The sequence below is a fragment of the Prionailurus bengalensis genome, chromosome E3, assembly GCF_016509475.1.
Source record: "Prionailurus bengalensis isolate Pbe53 chromosome E3, Fcat_Pben_1.1_paternal_pri, whole genome shotgun sequence".
NCBI classification, from domain to species: domain Eukaryota; kingdom Metazoa; phylum Chordata; class Mammalia; order Carnivora; family Felidae; genus Prionailurus; species Prionailurus bengalensis.
This window is the reverse complement of record NC_057357.1, coordinates 6,746,442-6,764,279: the sequence shown is the minus strand read 5'-3', so window position 1 is coordinate 6,764,279 and position 17,838 is coordinate 6,746,442. Positions and strand designations below refer to the sequence as shown.

Here is a 17,838-nt window from a genome sequence, read left to right as displayed (position 1 = left end):
AAAAGTGAATGTAAACGAATTAAACTCCATGATAATAAGACAGATTGGCAGAATGGATAAAAAGCCAGGGTCCATCTGCACGCCGTCCACAAGACTCACTTTAGATAGAAAGACACACACGGCTTGAAAGTTAAAGGATGAAAAAGGGTATTCCACACAAAACAGTAATGACAGGAGAGCAGGAGTAGCTATATTGATGTCAGACAAAATAGACTTTAAGATAGGAACTATTTCAGAGGCAGAGAAGGGCAGCATATAATGATAAAAAGGTCAATTCCCTAAGAAGACAGAACAGGTACAAACATACACGCACCAAATATCGGAGCTCCTAAACATGTGAAGCCAATATTGACAGAATCAAAGGGAGAAATAGCTCTACGGTAAGTGTGGGACATTTCCAATACTCCACTTCCAATACTACACAGAACAAGCAGACTGAAGATCAGTAATGAAAACTCTAAACCCATCATACCCAAAAGACCCCTGCAGAACACTACCCAACATAATCCTACATACAGAAAAACCTAAGAAAATACATACCAAAAAATTGTTAGAACAAAAAACAAATATATACCATCTTCCTAAGGAGCCTTTTAGGTATTTTTTATCAAATCAGCCCCCATAAGAGGGGAACAATACTACTCCTGTTGACAAAGTACGGTCTAGGGGTGCCTGGGTGGCTCAGTCGGTTAAGCACCTGAGTTCGCTCGGGTCATGATCTCACGGTTTGTGAGTTCGAGCCCCACGTCGGGCTCTGTGCTGGCAGCTTGGAGGCTGGAGCCTGCTTTGGATTCTGTGTCTCCCTCTCTCTATGCCCCTCCCTCACTCTCACTGTGTCTCTCTCAAAAATAAATAAACCCTAAAAAAAATTAAAAAAGAAAAAAAAAGAAAGTATGGTCTAGGGGTGCTTGGCTGGTGGCTCAGTCAGTGGAGCATGTGACTCTATCTTGGAGTCGTGAGTTCAAGCCCCCGTTTGGGTGTAGAGATTACTTAATGTACATACATACATAAGAATGAAAGTATGACCTAGTGTAAAAATAACGTGTTGTGACGTTAATAACGTATGTAAAAGTAAAAATTATAATATCAATAGCACAGAGAATGGAAGGGGAGAAACAGAAGTTTACTGTTGTAGGATTGCACTGTAAGCGAAGTGGTATAATATCATTTGGAAGCAGACTGATACGTTTGAGATGAGTACAGTAACTCTAGATAATTGACTAAAAATAATGCATGTTATTCTAAAAGACGTAAAAGTTTTTGTCACCCTACATTCATGAAGTGTAGGAGTAAAAATAGTCCTGAATTATATTTGGTGTCATTTTAAGATTTTTCATCTTTTATGTATGCACGATGTAGGTTCACACGTTTTTTTTTTTAGACTTGTCATTCAATTTTGTAATTAAAAATCAGCTAAAGATAAGAACTATCTTACTACTATACAGAATCCTATATAATTATGACTTGTTTAGACTCATATTTCCCAAACTCTTCTGTTTTACAGACCAGTAAAATATACTGACCATAATCAGTAGGCTGGTATATATTAAAATTTTTTTAATGTTTATTTATTTTTGACAGAGAGAGAGAGAGAGAGAGAGAGAGAGAGAGAGAGACAGAGCATGAGCGGGGGAGGGGCAGAGAGAGAGGGAGACACAGAATCCGAAGCAGGCTCCAGGCTGTCAGCACAGAGCCCGACGTGGGGCTTGAACTCACAGACCATGAGACCATGACCTGAGCCGAAATCGGACGCTCAACCGACTGAGCCACTCAGGCGCCCCTAGGCTGGCATATATTTATTAATTCTTTAGTTGTCAGAGATGACATAAAAAATTAGTAACAATTATCTGTAACGCTAGCATTTCATTTCATAAGGACATTTTAACAGCACAACTTTTCACGATAAAAGACTATGGTTGATTATCCATAAGAAACCTCAACTTTGATGCATTAATTTTTCTCACTTTTCTACTGATGGGCAAAAATTTCAGCACCAACTCATAGACGTTCATAAGCTAGTGTTTGTCACCCCCTGGTTTTCACCCTTTTCTCCCCTCCAGCCCCTGTTAGCTGGTTCATTCACCAGAGGGGCCCAAGTGTCCGTCAAAATACTCGTTTCCCCTCCTAAAGTGCCCCCATCACCTTTGCAAGCTTATTCTCCCCCATCTAAACTAAAGCTACCTATCTTTTCAGACTTTTTACCATGTTTGTCTGGCAACTAAAACGGTTTTCCCCCTAAGAAAATTTATGCCAACACCATCTTGGAAGAAATGTCTTTTCTTCCTGATAAAAACGCACAAAAAGACTGTTGGAACTTAAAAAGCGAATTCACTGAAGCTGTAGGATACAAAGTCAACACCAAAAATCAGTTGTGTTTCTACAGGCGAACAATGAGCAACCCGAAGAGAAAAGTAAGAAAACAATTCCATTTGTAGTAGCATCAAAATGAATAAAATAGGAATAAACTTAACCATGAAAACAAAACACTTATACACTCAAAACTATACAATCATAAACTGAAAGAAATTGAAGAAGACACAAAATAAATGGAAAGGCATTCAGGTTCATGGATTGGAAGACTTAATATTGCTAAGGTGTCTTTGCCATCCAGAATGATCTGCAGATTCAAAGCAACTCCTACAAAAATCCAGAAATAGAAACATCTACCCTAAAATTAATATGGAACCTCAGGGACCCCACAACTAGCCAAAACAACCTCAAAAAAGAACAATGTTGGAGGTCTCACACTTCCTGATTTCAAAACATATGACAAGGCTGTAGCAATAATCATAGTTTGGTGTTGACATACAGACATATATAGTGGGTACGCAGCTGACTCAGTGGAAGATCGTGAGACTTTTGATCTCAAGTGTTTGAGCCCCATGCTGGGTGCAGAGATTATAATCAATTAATCAATCAATCAATCCAGACATACAGACCAATGGAATAGAACACAGAACCCATAAACAAGCCCCCTCTTATATGGTCAAATCAAGCATTCCATGGGGGAAAAGGCAGTCTTTCAACAAATGGCACTTGGAAAACTGGATATCCACATGCAAAAGAATGAGGTTGAACCCTCATGAACCCTTTACACCATATATAAAAATTAACTCACAATGGATCAGACAACAAAAGAAAACCAGATAAATCAGACTACATCAAAATTTAAAACTTCTGCATGAAGGGGCACTATCAACAGAATGAAAGGACAGCCCACAAAGTGGGCGAAAATAGTAAATCATCTATCTGATAAGAGGTTAGTATCCAGCGGCACCCGGGTGGTTCAGTCTAACTCTTGATTTCAGCTCAGGTCGTGATCTCATGGTTGTGGGACTGAGCCCCACATCAGGCTCTGTGCTGACCCTGCAGAGCCTGCTTGGCATTCGCTCTCTCCCTCTCTCTCTGCCCCTTCCTTACTCCCACGCTCTCTCTCAAAATAAATATAAAAAAAGGAGGGCAGTATCCAGAACACAGAAAGAACTCCTACAACTTAAAAAAAAGACCCAAACAACACAATTAAGAAACGGACAAAAGACGTGAAGAGACGTTTCCTCCAAAGAAGATACACAAGTGGTCAGGAAGCTCGTGAAAAGATGCTCAGAGTCACTAGTCACAAAGGGAAATGCAAACCGAAGCCACAAAGGAGGTGGACGCCACTCTACACTCCTAGGATGGTTATTACAACAAAGGAACAAGTGTCGACGAGGACGGGGAGAAACCGGAACCCGTGTACACACGCCAGTGGCGAGGGTTTAAAGTGGTGCGGCGGCTACGGAAAACTACACGGCAGTCGTTCAAAAAATTAAAAACAGAATTACCATTTGGTCCAGCAACTCCGCTTCTGTGGGTAGTCCTGGAAGACCCAAATGCCGGGGGTCCCGCAGGTATTTGCACACCGACGTTCACGGCAGCGTCATTCACAGTAACCAGAAGACGGGAGCAATCCAGGTGTCCGTAGACGGACGAACAAACGAAACACCGGTATATCCACGCAACGCGATATCATCCAGCCTTAAAAAGGGAGTTCTTACACCTGCCACGACACAGAAGCACCTTGATGTATATGCTGAGGGAAGGAAGCCGGGCACGGGACAAATACCATGTGGTTCTACTTACAGGAAATTCCTAGACACATCCAGAGACAGAAAGAACAAGGGTGGGGGATGGGGGCTGGGGGTCAGTGTTTAACGGGTGCGGAGTTTCAGTTTGGCAAGATGAAGGAAGTTCTGGAGACCGCCGGTGGTGGGGGTTACACGACAACGTGAATGTGCTTTATGTCCCCGAACTGGACACTCAGAAGTGGTTAAAATGGTGAATTTTATGTTTATTTTCCGATAATTAATAAGCGGCTAATAACAGCACTTACCTTGCAATAGTGCTTGGAGAACAAGGGGCACCCGCCACGTGTGGCCCCCATAAACAAGCCCGTGCTCTGGCCTCCCAACTCCAGGTCCCTGATCTTTCCAGCTGGAGCTCCGCTGAGGAACACCCTCCTGCCTGTTCGAGGGCTGGCTTTCCTAGAAACCAGGGACAGCATGGAGGGCACGGTGTCGTGAGCCTGGCACAGAACCTGGGGCCCTCGGTACACCAACTTCCCTTCTCCGAACACCATCCACACACGTCTGCAGCCACCACACCCCCCGGCCAACTCTCCAAGGGCTACTCCCCACTCTGAGCTGGAAACCCGTCCTCTGAGGGCCACCCCCTCGGGGCTCACGGACCCATCTGCCTCTGAGGACAAACGCCCAGTATAACGGCCCCACCTGCGGCCACCCACACAAACCGGAGCCCTCACGATCGTCTACACTTCTTACGGCACACTGGTTTACATGCCTGGGACTGGACTGCGTGGTGAGACCGCACGAAATCAGCTGCAGGCTTCCCCTCTGTGCTCGCCTGGGGACAACGGGGCACAACGAGGAGTAAACGAAAGGTGATGCCTGGGAAGGGCTTGGAGTTCTGGCCCTGGAAGGGGTCTTGCTGGCCAGGCCCTGACTTGGGTGAAGCTGTCCTCACAGCAGATGAAGCGCTTCCCAATGGAGCGAGTCCTTAAAATCCAGAATCCTCATTTTCCAATTAAAGCAGCAACTGCCGTCCCTCCCCAGTCCTGCTTCGCCGTTTCTCATCCTCGGACAGGAGTTACACCGCGTGCTCAGGAACTGCCTCCCCCTCCATTCTGCACCGTCCACCCCCATCCCACAGGATGAAGGATGCACAGGGGGAAGGACACCACACTGGTGGTGCGGGGCCGCCTCCCCCCTGCGTACACAGGTCCCTCGGCAGCCACCCTGAGGTGGGGAAACCAAGCCGAAAGGGACCAGATTCCCAGACATGTCTCACACCGTCGGAGTCAGGACCAGCCTCATTGCCATCACAGAAGACGCTGAGCGTGGGTCCGGACCCCCAAGTTCCAAGCCAAGACCCCTCCCAGGCGTCACCTGTCTGTCCATCCCCAGGAAGCCACCCTGAAGCATGGCTGTGTTGGCCCAGGGGGCTCGGTCCCCGAGGGGCTGATGGACGTTCAGGCAGAGGAAACAAGCATTTCCATACATGTAAGAGCAGACACATCCTTTTATAAAATATTTATTCTAAAAAAAAAAAAAAAATCACACTGTACAAATTTAGATAGAACATTCTCAATGCTCATATTTATAAAAATGTGAACATGACAGACTGGAGTGAACGGACAAACTTTTCTTGCTGTTTCTTTTTAAATTAGGAAGGAAAAGGTTTTTTTCCTGGTACAATGATAGTAAATGTCAAGAAGGCGTCCGAAGAGCCAGCCGATGAAAAGCCTCAGATTCACCTGCCACCCCCGGGGCTCAGTTTTCTCCCGGTGGGATCTGAATCCGCCGCGTGAGGAACGGCGTCCCCGCAGGGTGACGAGGCCGTGCTGACCCACATCCAATGCGCAAGGAGATCCCGGAGCCAGTTACGTACAGCATAAAAGTCTGTGCTTAGAGAAAAACCAGCTCAACTTGTTCATAATTTCCTGTTGTCTCTAACAAAGTGGGTTTTCTGTACACTTGTTACAAAGGTCTGTACAAAAGCACAAGGCTCCTGTGAGGTGTCATTTCTGAGTTAAAAACGGACGATATAGAATTGTCTCCTACAGTTCCATCTGTACATTCACACGCAGGAAGGAGTACGATAAAAAAGGTTTCACAAAGAAATCCCAGACCGGAGAGTCCTGGTTCCTACAAGGGAATTTTAAAAGCCTAGACGTTTCCACTCTGCCGCCGTAACAGGCAGCTCCTCTAGAACTCCATTTACCTGCGTTCGCACACGCGCTGTCGGGCCTCCGTGAACACGGCGGGTGAAGCAGAGAGGAGGCCCAGCAGCCGGCGGGCGTGCTTCCCATTCTGGGCGGCAGGGCGGGCGCGCTCACAGCCACGGGTGCCAGGCGGGGTCCATGCGGCACAGGTTGTCCAGGCTGTTTGCGGCGGCCACCAGGGTGTTCACTTTGCTCTCCCCGCCTTCGAACTGGGCCAAGTTGTGCAGGCGGGTCATGATGGCGGTGACGGCCTTCTGCACCAGGGAGACCAGCTGCTGGCTGTCCATGTTCTCGGGCTGGCCGGCGGCCGAGAGAGGAGAAGAGGTGTCCTCCTGCGTTTTTTTGTGCCAAGCAATGATCTCGTCCCGAAGCACGGTTTTCAGGATGCCATCCACCTGTGCCAAGAGAGAACGAGACGATCCTGGATTAACCAGGAGCGACCCAGAGGGGCAGCTCCCTAAGGAGGCGGAGCCCGAGCACAGTGAGCCGTCGCGGCCGGTCAGCCCCAGCACCCGGGCCGCGGCGTGTGCCTGGCAGATGCGGGGGGCTGGCCCCCAGGGGTACAAACCACCTCCTCACTTGGAGCAGCGAGGGCCCAAAGGCACAGGGTTTGGTCTGGTCTTCTGCAAAGCCGGGGCACATGTGTCCAGGGGCACCTGCTGCTGTCACGCTGCTTCCTGGTGCCGAGCGTTTAAATGAGCACCTGCACACCTGACAGGGGCTTGGTTGGGCAGGCCCGTTCCCAGCACCGAAGCTTAGAGTGAACACCCCTTGCCCTTATGGGGCTCTGGTACTAACAGAGAAATGTTCAACATGCCCGGTGGTGATGGGCACTGTGCAGAAACAGCAGGTAAGGCGGGCTCAGAGGGGTTTGCAGGGGGTGGGGGCTGGTGACAAGATCACATTTGGGTGGAGACAGGAAGGAATCAAGTGGGTGTCACGGGACATGTGTCTCACGTCAAGGAGGGCCATCCCCGGGCCTCCGTGTGGCCACGGCACAGACTCAGGTTCTAGCCCCAGCTCCACCTTCTTGCCTGGGTGACCTTGATCGATTTACTTAGTCCTCTGTGTCTCAATTTCCCTGTTTATATACTGGGCATAGTAAGAGAGCCTCCCAGATGTGTTTTTAAAAGACACTCCTGTACAAAATGGTCTATGTTTTAGTGAACTTAAAAGCATCCTCTACATTTAGGCTGTTAAGAAATCTGGGTCCAGAGTTTGGAGAAGGTGGCCCGACTCCTCCTCATCTTGGCCAGCACCGTCTACACAAGGAACAATGCACGGTGCTACTCCACATCGTACCAGGCCCCTGAGATACGGGTAGTGCTTCCTTCGTTGTTCTCTTTTAAGGTTTTCAAAGTAAATGCCAGTGTAAGGACTGCCCTATGATGTTTCCAGAAGCATAACATTTCTAAGTGAGGACTTGCTGTTCCAAGCCTACGCCCCGGCTAAGTGATGGTCACAGCACAGACCACTCACTCACGGAAGAGCCACAGGGCTGCTTTTCCCCCTGTTCGTACTCCTGTTCCAGAAAGCACTCCTCGCTAACAGACAAGCGAGCACTGAAAGCACAAGATGTGTTTGATGTAAAAAGTCTGTCTTCACAGTTAAGCATTTAGCTGATAATCTTACAACTGTCCTGAGCAAATTTTTTGGAAAAGCAACTGGTATCTGCAGGCGTCTCTAGACACAAACTGCTCATCTGTGGGAAAAAAGGTACAACCCGTCTCCTAAGCTAGAAGAAAAATAAGTTGCGTTCAGCTCCCAACCATGAGGAGAGAATAACTGCGGTGAAGACGGGCTTGGAGTCAGTGGGAACCGGATTCTAATCCCAGTCTGCCCTCTGCCGGCGGCACGAGCTCTGAGCTGCCCACCTTGCCCGCCAGCTGGACAACCGCTGGGAGAGTCTGAGGAGAGGCCACCGAAGCAGCCGGTGCGGTGCTGGGCAGGGACGGCGCCGAGAGGAGGGCAGCGCCATCCCACACCCGCCCGCGGCCGGGGCGGCCGTCGCATGTCCTACCGCCACGACTGTCCTCTAGGACCCATAACCGCGGTGCCAGGAAGACGGCACAACCCTACAGACAGTATTTCCGCCCTTTTAAAGAAGAAAGATCTACATCAACACAAAACGGACACCAAATGGAATAAACGAAACCGGCAAGCAACAGTGATGGTTGGGAAAATGGTCAGTAGAGGCTTCTGACTCCTTTTTGTAAGTGCTTTGAGACAGCAACAACTTGAAACGCTTTTTCCAAAATGCAGAAGCTTTAACTGTGCAGCCGCAACACTCTCCCTCCGTACTGGCAGACCAGCAGCTGTGAGGCCGCGCGCATACAAGTGACCCCAGCCACGCGCCACACCAGCCACCGTGGCCTACCTTGAAGTTGGGCTGGGCGAAGCACCGGGCGACAGCGATCATGGAGGCTGTCAATGGGCCGGAGACGCCGATGGTGGTCAGAAACTCGGAAATGTTGGGGGTGAGGCGGAAAGGGACGGGACGGTTGGCATCTAAGTCCCCGGTCGCGTCGTTTATATCAAATCGGAAATAGGCCACGTTCAGTTTGCCGGTGTCCTAAACACCAGAAGGAAACACTTGTGGAACTGAAACCACACAGCAGAGAGGTCTGGGGAGAGGTGCCGTCTCCTCACACCCTTTACCTGAGCGATCTGTAACATCTCGGGGTTGAGTCTATTTAAATGCAAGACGAACTCTGCAAAGCCAATCAGGGCGAGCTGGATGGTGAACATCTTCCGGAACGTCCAGTAGTCCGTGGCGTTGGGGAACGTGTGCAGAGCCCACTCCTTGAGCATGCTGCGTGGTACCATGTTACTCTGAACCTCCTTGAGGATGTCTCGAAGGACCTGCAAGGACAGATCACCCCATGATACCTCCCTCCAATTCGCTCGTTTTTTTTTCTCCAAAAGGAAAACTCTCCAATTGTAGGTTTGTACTTACTTGGCACCAACAGAATGAATTCTATTGAGAAATATGTATGTGATGTTGTTTGACTAAATACAGGGATGTCAATTTCCCTCTTAGGGCTCCACACCATATGCTCAAACCAACACCACCGCCATCTGAATAAAAGCCTTAGGAGCACGATGCGTGATATCTGTCCTGCCAAGAATTTAGGCAAAATCTGAATACCGTAACCTGCTAACCAGAGAAAACGCTAGGCCGGTTAACAAAAAGAACAAATAGTTGGATGACAACAATTCACACCTTAGACTATTAAAGACGAAAGGTGTATAACTGAAGGAGCTAGTCTATCAAAGTAGAGCAGATGTTACACAACACTTTAAAGTGAATTCTGTGCTGGAGGACTCACAACACTATTTCAAACACCACTAATTCAGAGACAGTCTCAATAAAAAGTCTGCCGAGTTAATTCCGTTCCTGTTAGACCAAATGGTAAAGGCACAGGTCTGTTCTGGGTTAAGTCCTACCTATGGGCTCTGACTACCACTAAAATGCAGGCCCTAAGCAACCAAGAACCACAAACACCATCGAGAACATTAGCAAACATCAGAAACTTAATTCGAAGCAGGCTGTGGGCTCTGAGCTGTCAGCATAGAGCCTGACGCGGGGCTCGAACTCATGGACCGTGAAATCATGACCTAAGCCGAAGTCAGACGTTTAACCGACTGAGCCATCCAGGTGCCCCTGGAAAACTTTTTTAAATTCTGGAAATTAAAGGCTTATTACAAAAATCCGAGTAGCTTTTACTCAAGGGGAAAAAAAGGCTGAATCTTGGTGACAGTGATCTTTGTGGCAGTTTGATTATACCATTCCCATCTACCCAGCTCCACAGTGGCTTTGCGACCATGACAGCTGTAGAAACCAGCAGCCAGGAGTGGCAAAATGCGTTCAAAAACCTCATCTCCAGAGAAGTGCCACTATTTGACTTATCTGGCAGCTTCCTGTGGGTGGGGGGTGGGGTTAGGGGGAGGAGGAAGCCCCATTTATTGGGCTTGTCTCTGATCGAACTTCGAGTTCAGCCAGTGAGGAGCACCCTATCCGACAGGCGTTTGCTGAAAGCAGTCAGTGACGACCACGTCACCCTGCAGATGCCCAAGGCAGCGATACCAGCTGCAGCACAGAAGATGATGGCAGACAAGAGGAAGAGTGAGGGAGTACGATGACCACAGGAGGCTTCGAAAAGCCTCGATATATTCTTGAGAATCTAGAAGGTCACTAGAAGGTCACGAAAAACCTCAGAAAGCCCAATGCTTCCACTTCTGGTTGACCTGGAGCTGCACAAACAGGAAGTAGAAGCTAAGGCAGAACATAAACTACTTGGCCAAGTGGAAGGCATCCCCCTCCCCCCATAGAGGCCCTCAAAAAAGGCGGAAGGAAGACTTATTGGTTCAAAGCATTTAAGAAAATCTGTCAAATCATTAGCTAAATGAGCAGAGACTTCAATGGCTGCACATGGCGAAAACAGAGAATTTACAAATCAGTCCAGGAAAGTCACTAAGCAAACAACAACAATAACAAACCTTAGGGAAAAGGATCTGATTTCTAGAGTTAACATATATTATTAAAAATGTCCAGTTTTCAACAAAAACGAGATAAATGAAGGCTCAGGAAAACATAGCCAATACACAGGAAATAAAATGAAACCACTCGTATCAAGTCACTTGCATCCAGAACATACAAAGAATTCTCAGCATCAAAAACAAAAAACAAATCATACAATTTAAAAATAAGCAGAAGGCTTTAATAAACATTTCTCCAAAGAAAATATGCAAACAGCCAATTAGCACACGAAAAGTTGCTCAACATCACTTGTTATCAACCAAAATGAATGAGAATGACTATAAGAAAAAGAGATAATAACTGTAGACAAGAGTGCAGGGAAAAGAGAACCCTCATACACTGCAATCACCTGGGAAAATAGTCTGGGAGTTCATGTAATAGACATAAAACTTACCACGTGACCAATCAATTCTACTCCTAGGTATGTATTGAAGAGAAATGAAAACATATGCCCATGTAAAAATATATACACAAATGCTTACAGTCCTTAGCACTGGCCATAAGTCAAAAAGTATCAACAATCCAAAAGTCTACCAACTGATGAATAGATCAATTACATGTGATATAGTCATACAAGGGACTATTATTAAGCAATAGAAAGGAACAAACTACTGATACCGAAGCAGGGTTCAATTTCACAACTATGAGATCATGACCTGAGGCGAAATCAAAAGTCAGGTGCTTAGGGGCGCCTGGGTGGCGCAGTCGGTTAAGCGTCCGACTTCAGCCAGGTCACGATCTCGCGGTCTGTGAGTTCGAGCCCCACGTCAGGCTCTGGGCTGATGGCTCAGAGCCTGGAGCCTGTTTCCGATTCTGTGTCTCCCTCTCTCTGCCCCTCCCCCATTCATGCTCTGTCTCTCTCTGTCCCAAAAAAAAAAAAAAAAAAAAAAAAAAAAAAAGTCAGGTGCTTAACCAACTGAGCCACCCAGGTGCCCCTCAACTGTTTTAAAGACAGATTGTGGTTATCATTCACAACTCTGTGAATATGCCGGAAACACTGAATTGAACATTTTAAAGGGTGAATTTTCGGGGCGCCTGGGTGGCTCAGTCAGTTGAGTGTCTGACTTGATTTTGGCTCAGGTCGTGATCTCATGGTTCCTGGGATCAAGCCCTGGGTCTGGCTCTGTGCTGACAGCATAGAGCCTGCTTGGGATTCTCTGTCCTCCTCCCCTACTCACATGTGCTCTCTCGCTCTCTCTCAGAATAAACAATATCACACAGATAGTTTGTAAAACACATGGAACCTCATGTAAATATGTATTTGCAGATAGAGGTCATCAGTTTCCATAATGTCAGAGACAAATAAACGCAGTCTTAAGAATAGAATCCATTCATCTTGCACAAACACCTCAGTACTGTCCTCGGTCCACAGAGTGACCAGGCAGTCACCTGCACCCTGATGAAGCCCTGACACCAATTCCCAAGGGAGGCCACGAGCTCTGTCCACAGACACCCATCAACAGACGGGTTCCACTCGTTTTGCCTGCACAAAGGTAGGAGGCTCGCAACAGAGCCCGAGGCCCGGACCGCCTCAGGCCCTGCCTGTACCCTGAGCACTGCCCAGGCGGGTGAGGCAAGCACCCTGTGGGCTCCATCTTCCTAGAAACAGTCTTCCAGGTCCCAGGCTAACTGAAGTGAGTCCCTGGGAGGATGGAAGCAAGATCAGAGCTTCCAGCTTCGTGGCATCTCTCCTAAGAATCACGAGGCCCTCTCGGGAGCCACAGGAAGGACCACGGTGGCTTTGGGGGAGCAGGCCACGATAGAGCTACCTTCTGGTGATGCACACAATCCCGCGCAAAACCTCTTCACCCAGACCCCCACCTGCCCTGCTTTCTAGCAAGGGCAGGAATCTGCTGGTGGGGACGGCCCTCCACCCACCTGATGAGGCCAGAGCCGCATGGGACTCCTGTGGGAGGCACTGTGCTCCCACACCAGGCGACCAAAACAACTGGGCCTGACTCGTTTCAGGGCTCGCCACTTTCCACATTTTAAAAAGCATACACAACACAGAGGCCGTGGTTCACCCCGGCCCCGGCCGCAAACCAGAGGAGCGTGAACGCGGACTGGATAAGCAGCCTCATGTCCCTCAGAGCAGGTCTGGCTGCCAGAGGAGTTTGCCGTCAAGTTATTCTGCAGCAAACGTCACCACATCAGGGGCCATGGTCGCCTAATTCTGACCACTCACAAGTCTAATGAGGGAGAAAGGTCCCTCTCAACCGCCCGCTACTCCTCTAAGCGCTCGTGCCGGGGGAGCTCCGCCACAGAGCGCAGCTGGCCCGATTCGGTACCTGGTGGCTGGCCTGGGTCCCGCGTGCCTGCACCGTGGCCAGTCTGTCATAGTAGCGGGAGATGGGGTTGTCGTGCTCGATGCCCTTCTTCGCACAGCGCTGCTTGTAGATCTCCACGAGGGAAAGAGAAGAGGGGTTGTCCTCCACGAGGCGCATCTGAGGGGACACCGCCACAACTCGAGGAACTGAGGAGAAAGGAGGAAATGACTGAGACGACGCCAGGGGGCAGCGCTCGACTCCACCTCCAGGGCCGTCTTGGGAGGAGATCACTCGGCCCTTCACGAGCAGAGGACGGGGGTTGGGGGAAAGCTGGAAGTCCCACACTGCGTACCCACTCAGCACGTGGCACGAAGCCCAATGTGCTGAGCGACGGAGCCTGAGCCACCAGCCCCTTTTGCTTAAGACACAGATGAACGGAAATTCTTTAGAAAGCAATCTTTAAAAATCGGAGACTGCCAACCTCGTCCGCTCTTCAGAGGTCCTCCTCCATCGGCACCCTGTCAGGAGAAATCAATCCTCCCACTCACTCCGAGGTAGGAGTGTGATTTTGTCAGGCGGTCTTCCGGCGTCGGGGATGGCTGGGCCCCGTCTTCAGGAAATCAGGAAAACGATCCCTCACATCATTTTCTGTGCCTCAGATAAGTTTCCAGAACCAACCTGGTCATTCTGCCCAGTCACTTTGTGGAGCTGTATGGGCAGTGATGGGCACTCTTTATGAAGCAATTCACCCCACATGAGGATAACCCACGTCATGACCACACTCAAGCAGAAAGTGTTGGGTATGGCTGCCCTGGAGCCAGATTGTCCACACTCACATCCCGAGGGCTGTTTTCCCAGTGACATGACCTTGGGAATGGTCACTGGACTTGTATGAACTTCAGTTTCTTCATTTATAAATGGGACTACAATATGTACCCATGGGGTTGCTGGTAGATTAAATAACACTTTAAAGATATTAGATCAATGGGGCACCTGGGTGGCTCAGTCGGTTAAGTGTCCGACTTCAGCTCAGGTCATAATCTCACAGTTCCTGAGTTCAAGCCCCGCATCAGGCTCTGCACTGACAGCTTGGAGCCTGGAGCCTGCGTTGAGTTCTGTGTCTCCCTTTATCTCTGCCCCTCTCCGGCTTGCGCGTTCTTTCAAAAACGAACAAATGTGCGCTCTCTTCGGCAGCACATATACTAAAAATGAACAAATGTTTAAAAAAAAAGTTAAAAAAGATATTAGATCAAGGAAATATTATTAAAACTTTTTTTTTTTTTTTTTTTTTAAAGCAAGCTCTATGCTCAACGTGGAGCTTGAACTCACAACCCTGTGATCGAGAGTCACATACTCTACTGACTCAGCTAGCCAGGTGCCCCTTAAGACATTTTGTTGAAGATATTTTGTAGAAAGCTGAGTAATTTCCAGAAGATAGCAAACGAAGTGTGCCAGCACAGGGTCATGGCAGCAGCCGCACTGGTGCTGCGGGGGTGGGGAGGGAGTGGGAGCTATGACCCAGTATCTGCACCAGCCTGTCCCTAGGCCACAATAACCACTTGTGCCTGCCCTGAGTGTCAGCGTGGTATGTGTACACAAACACACCCTCCCCCTCCAAATACACACACACACACACACACATGCCTCTGACTTTTAACGAACATAGGTTTAATTTGGTCTAAGCTCAGTCAAACCACGGCTACTGGCTTGTTCCATGGTTTCAACCCATAAAGACATCCCACAGTGACTCGAGGGCATGTATTTGGACTGTCATTTGGTGCTGACCAAGAGGTTGTTTCTTTGGAAAAGACAAAGAATCATCTATTACCCACAGATGTAATCAACACTACAGATCACATCATGTGCATGTTAAAATGCATACAGTTTTCTGTATACTCTAGTTCCTCAATTGACTTATTTGGGGGATAGTGAACTTTAGGGTGAAAGATTTTAAGTCAAAACGGGTTGGATTCTTAGCCATCAGAAGAAAGTTCCCTATGGGACTGGCTAATATGCATTGCAGTAGGCTCCCAACCTCAGAGTTTAGATGCTAAAATGTTTTGACCGTGGTTCTCTTCTCTAAGCGGGATCACAGGCATCTCATCTCTGCCCGTTACAGACAGAAAGGCTCACTCATGAACCACCCAGGACAACTACGTATGGAAAGGCCTTACTCGGAGGCTGCTGGTGGCCACCTGGCCACGATTTCTGTGGCGTTCACAGGCCTTGCTGACTTTCCCTTGCACCGCATTTCACTCCACGAAGGCTGGCTCCAGCAGGGGCCGTGCAGTGCACTGTGAGTTCCAGGAGTCGTTTGAAGACCGCACTTAAACACACTCACAACACGCTGCTAACACGCCCACGACAGGCCCGGTGCCAGCGCACGTTTCCCCAGAGCACGGGTTCCGGGCGAGGGAAACCAGCAGCACGCACAGGCAGGCACCCCCCTTTCCCAAACACTCATCAGAGCACCCGTCTTGCAGTGAGAAGGGAGCGGTTTCTTCACGGCACCGGGTCCTCATTCCAGAACCCTCCCTGCTTGGTGAGCTTCAGGGCATTCTCAGTTCCCCAGACGGCACGCGGGAAAATCCGCAAAGGCTAACGGGACCGGCTGTGTGCCCCCAAAGCGCACCTGTCATACCTGTGAAAAATAAGTGCCTCTTTGTGGTTTCCTTTCTCTTCTCCAAACAGGGGTTCAGCAGCCGGAGCAGCTGCAGGACGCGCTCCTCTCGCCGGGACTCCGTCAGGCAGGCGTCGTTCATGACGAGGTACGGGTAGATCTTGCCGTTGTGCCCACGGATGTACAGTCTCCTGGCTGCCGTGTTGTGCTTCTGCACAATTTCCACCCTGGGCATAAACCTGCCCAAACAAGCACACGATGAAACACCAACTCCCCTTCCTGAGGCTCGACTTCCAATCCTCTTTGAGAAGAAAAGGGAACTTTACAAAGACAGCACTCGGAATCGTCACAAAAAGACAGAACGCGCAGCTACAGAGGTCACTCTGACCAGGTTTAAATGGTACGACGGGATTTTATGACGTGGGGGAAGACATCTTGACACAGGGAAACTCAAAGGCGGAAGAGTAGATGACGCTGTCATCGTAAAACAATCGGGCCCCGGGCTCCGACTTCAGGAGCTCCAGATGGGCAGCTGACTGGGCTCTGAGCACCCAGCCACAGAGCCGGGGGACAGGACGGTCTGGCCCAAGGGGCCATGGGGAGCAGCTGCCCCAGGAGCAGGCTGAGGATGGACACACCTCGCCCTCACCTCCCTCCCTCGCGCCCTGGCTACGGACAGAAGACGAGGAGCAGGGTGGGCAGCCGGAAGAGGAGTCAGATTTGGAGGACTGGGAAATCCAAGTCCAGATGCACGAGAGAGCAGAGCTCCGGGTCTGATTACGACCATTTGTTACCACACCTTCTACGTTTAAAATAAGATACAGTATACACACTAATGAATTTTATAATTGCCCAATTCTGCTTTGACTACTAAGCTTTAAAAGTTTTACAGACCAATAACCTTTCTATCATGTCCAGTTCTGTGGAAATTAGAAAAGAGCCTTTCAGAAACAAAAGAAACACAAAGGGGACACAAACAAGACATTTACCCCATCAGTTCGACCAGAACCCTCTACCGTGCTTGATGGCTCAGATCCGAGAACAATCTCTCCTTCTCCCACTTCAGGGGCCAGAAGGAACCAGAACGGCAGCCCCAGGTCTTCCCTGAGGCCAGTCGAGCGGCTCACTTACCTAGCAATCTTGATGTAATAATGTGTCGGCTTTGGCATCAGAAATTCTCCTGGAATTTCTACTTCAGCGGTCTGTGCTGAGAAATTGCTCAAAAACCGGCACTTTTCTTCTATGAGGAAGAACTTTGGAAGCTGCTTGGTTTTAGCCTCCAGGATTTTGATCCACTTTTTCAACTTAGAGATAAGATTATGTAGCTTCATGGATCCTGGAACGCTGAAGTCAAAATCTTCAAAATAAAATGTAATTAAAAACATCTTTAGTCATCTGGGGTGACCCGGAATTCACTACAAAATCATGCTCAAGAGCGTCCCAGAGAGGAAGCAGGAATGTTTTACTCTATACCCAACCTGGAGCAAAGCATTTTTGCCTCTCCCACTCTTTAAAGTGTAAGCTGAAGACTGACCGAGTGACGGGGACCCTCAGGTGGGACCGGTCTCCCCCCAAGACTGGAGGAGGGAACACATGGAGCGCCGACAGGAAGCCTCAGCCCCAACGGTCACAGGTTCCTTTCAGGAAAGGATGCGGGGAGCACCCTGAGGGACACGGGAACCCAGGGGGCCGGCAGCCCCACCTGAGAGCAACCACCACAGTGAGGGGCCAAGGCAGTAATCCAATCCAGGCAAATGCTAGGTTATAAACCCGTTCATCAGAAGACATTTAGACAAGAAACTAAAGTGCCAAACACGGAAAGCATGCATTTTATATTTAAACAAATAAAAATCCCAGATGACTGTGTTCCTCAGATTTTACTGAGACTCAGTACTGAAAAGGCAAATAAACTGAAAAGTCCATCTTCAAAAAAGACCTCAACCCCGCACTGATGAGCGCCACTGGTGGGAGGGGCTCCACGTGACTCTCGCTCGCAGGAGCCCGAACATCAGGATAAGCCGCACCATTTCTGTGGGAAACGGACCCCGAGGGAGCCACCATCCTAGAGCCGACAGGACCGGGATCTGTGATATGGCAGGGTGACCTCTGCACTCAAGCTGAAGGGCTCTCGGGA

At 49.0% G+C, this 17,838-nt stretch overlaps 1 protein-coding gene across 1 annotated transcript in view; it reads right to left on the bottom strand.

Annotated features, from left to right (window-relative positions):
* Nucleotides 1-5,570: 5,570 nt before the first annotated feature.
* Nucleotides 5,571-17,838, bottom strand: part of LOC122471279 (transformation/transcription domain associated protein) — a 113,468-nt gene continuing 101,200 nt past the window's right edge. Inside the window, 6 exon segments of the mRNA XM_043559673.1 lie at nucleotides 5,571-6,672; nucleotides 8,655-8,849; nucleotides 8,936-9,139; nucleotides 13,106-13,290; nucleotides 15,726-15,943; nucleotides 16,836-17,061. Coding sequence (XP_043415608.1) covers nucleotides 6,388-6,672; nucleotides 8,655-8,849; nucleotides 8,936-9,139; nucleotides 13,106-13,290; nucleotides 15,726-15,943; nucleotides 16,836-17,061 — 1,313 coding nt within the window. The 3' untranslated portion in view covers nucleotides 5,571-6,387.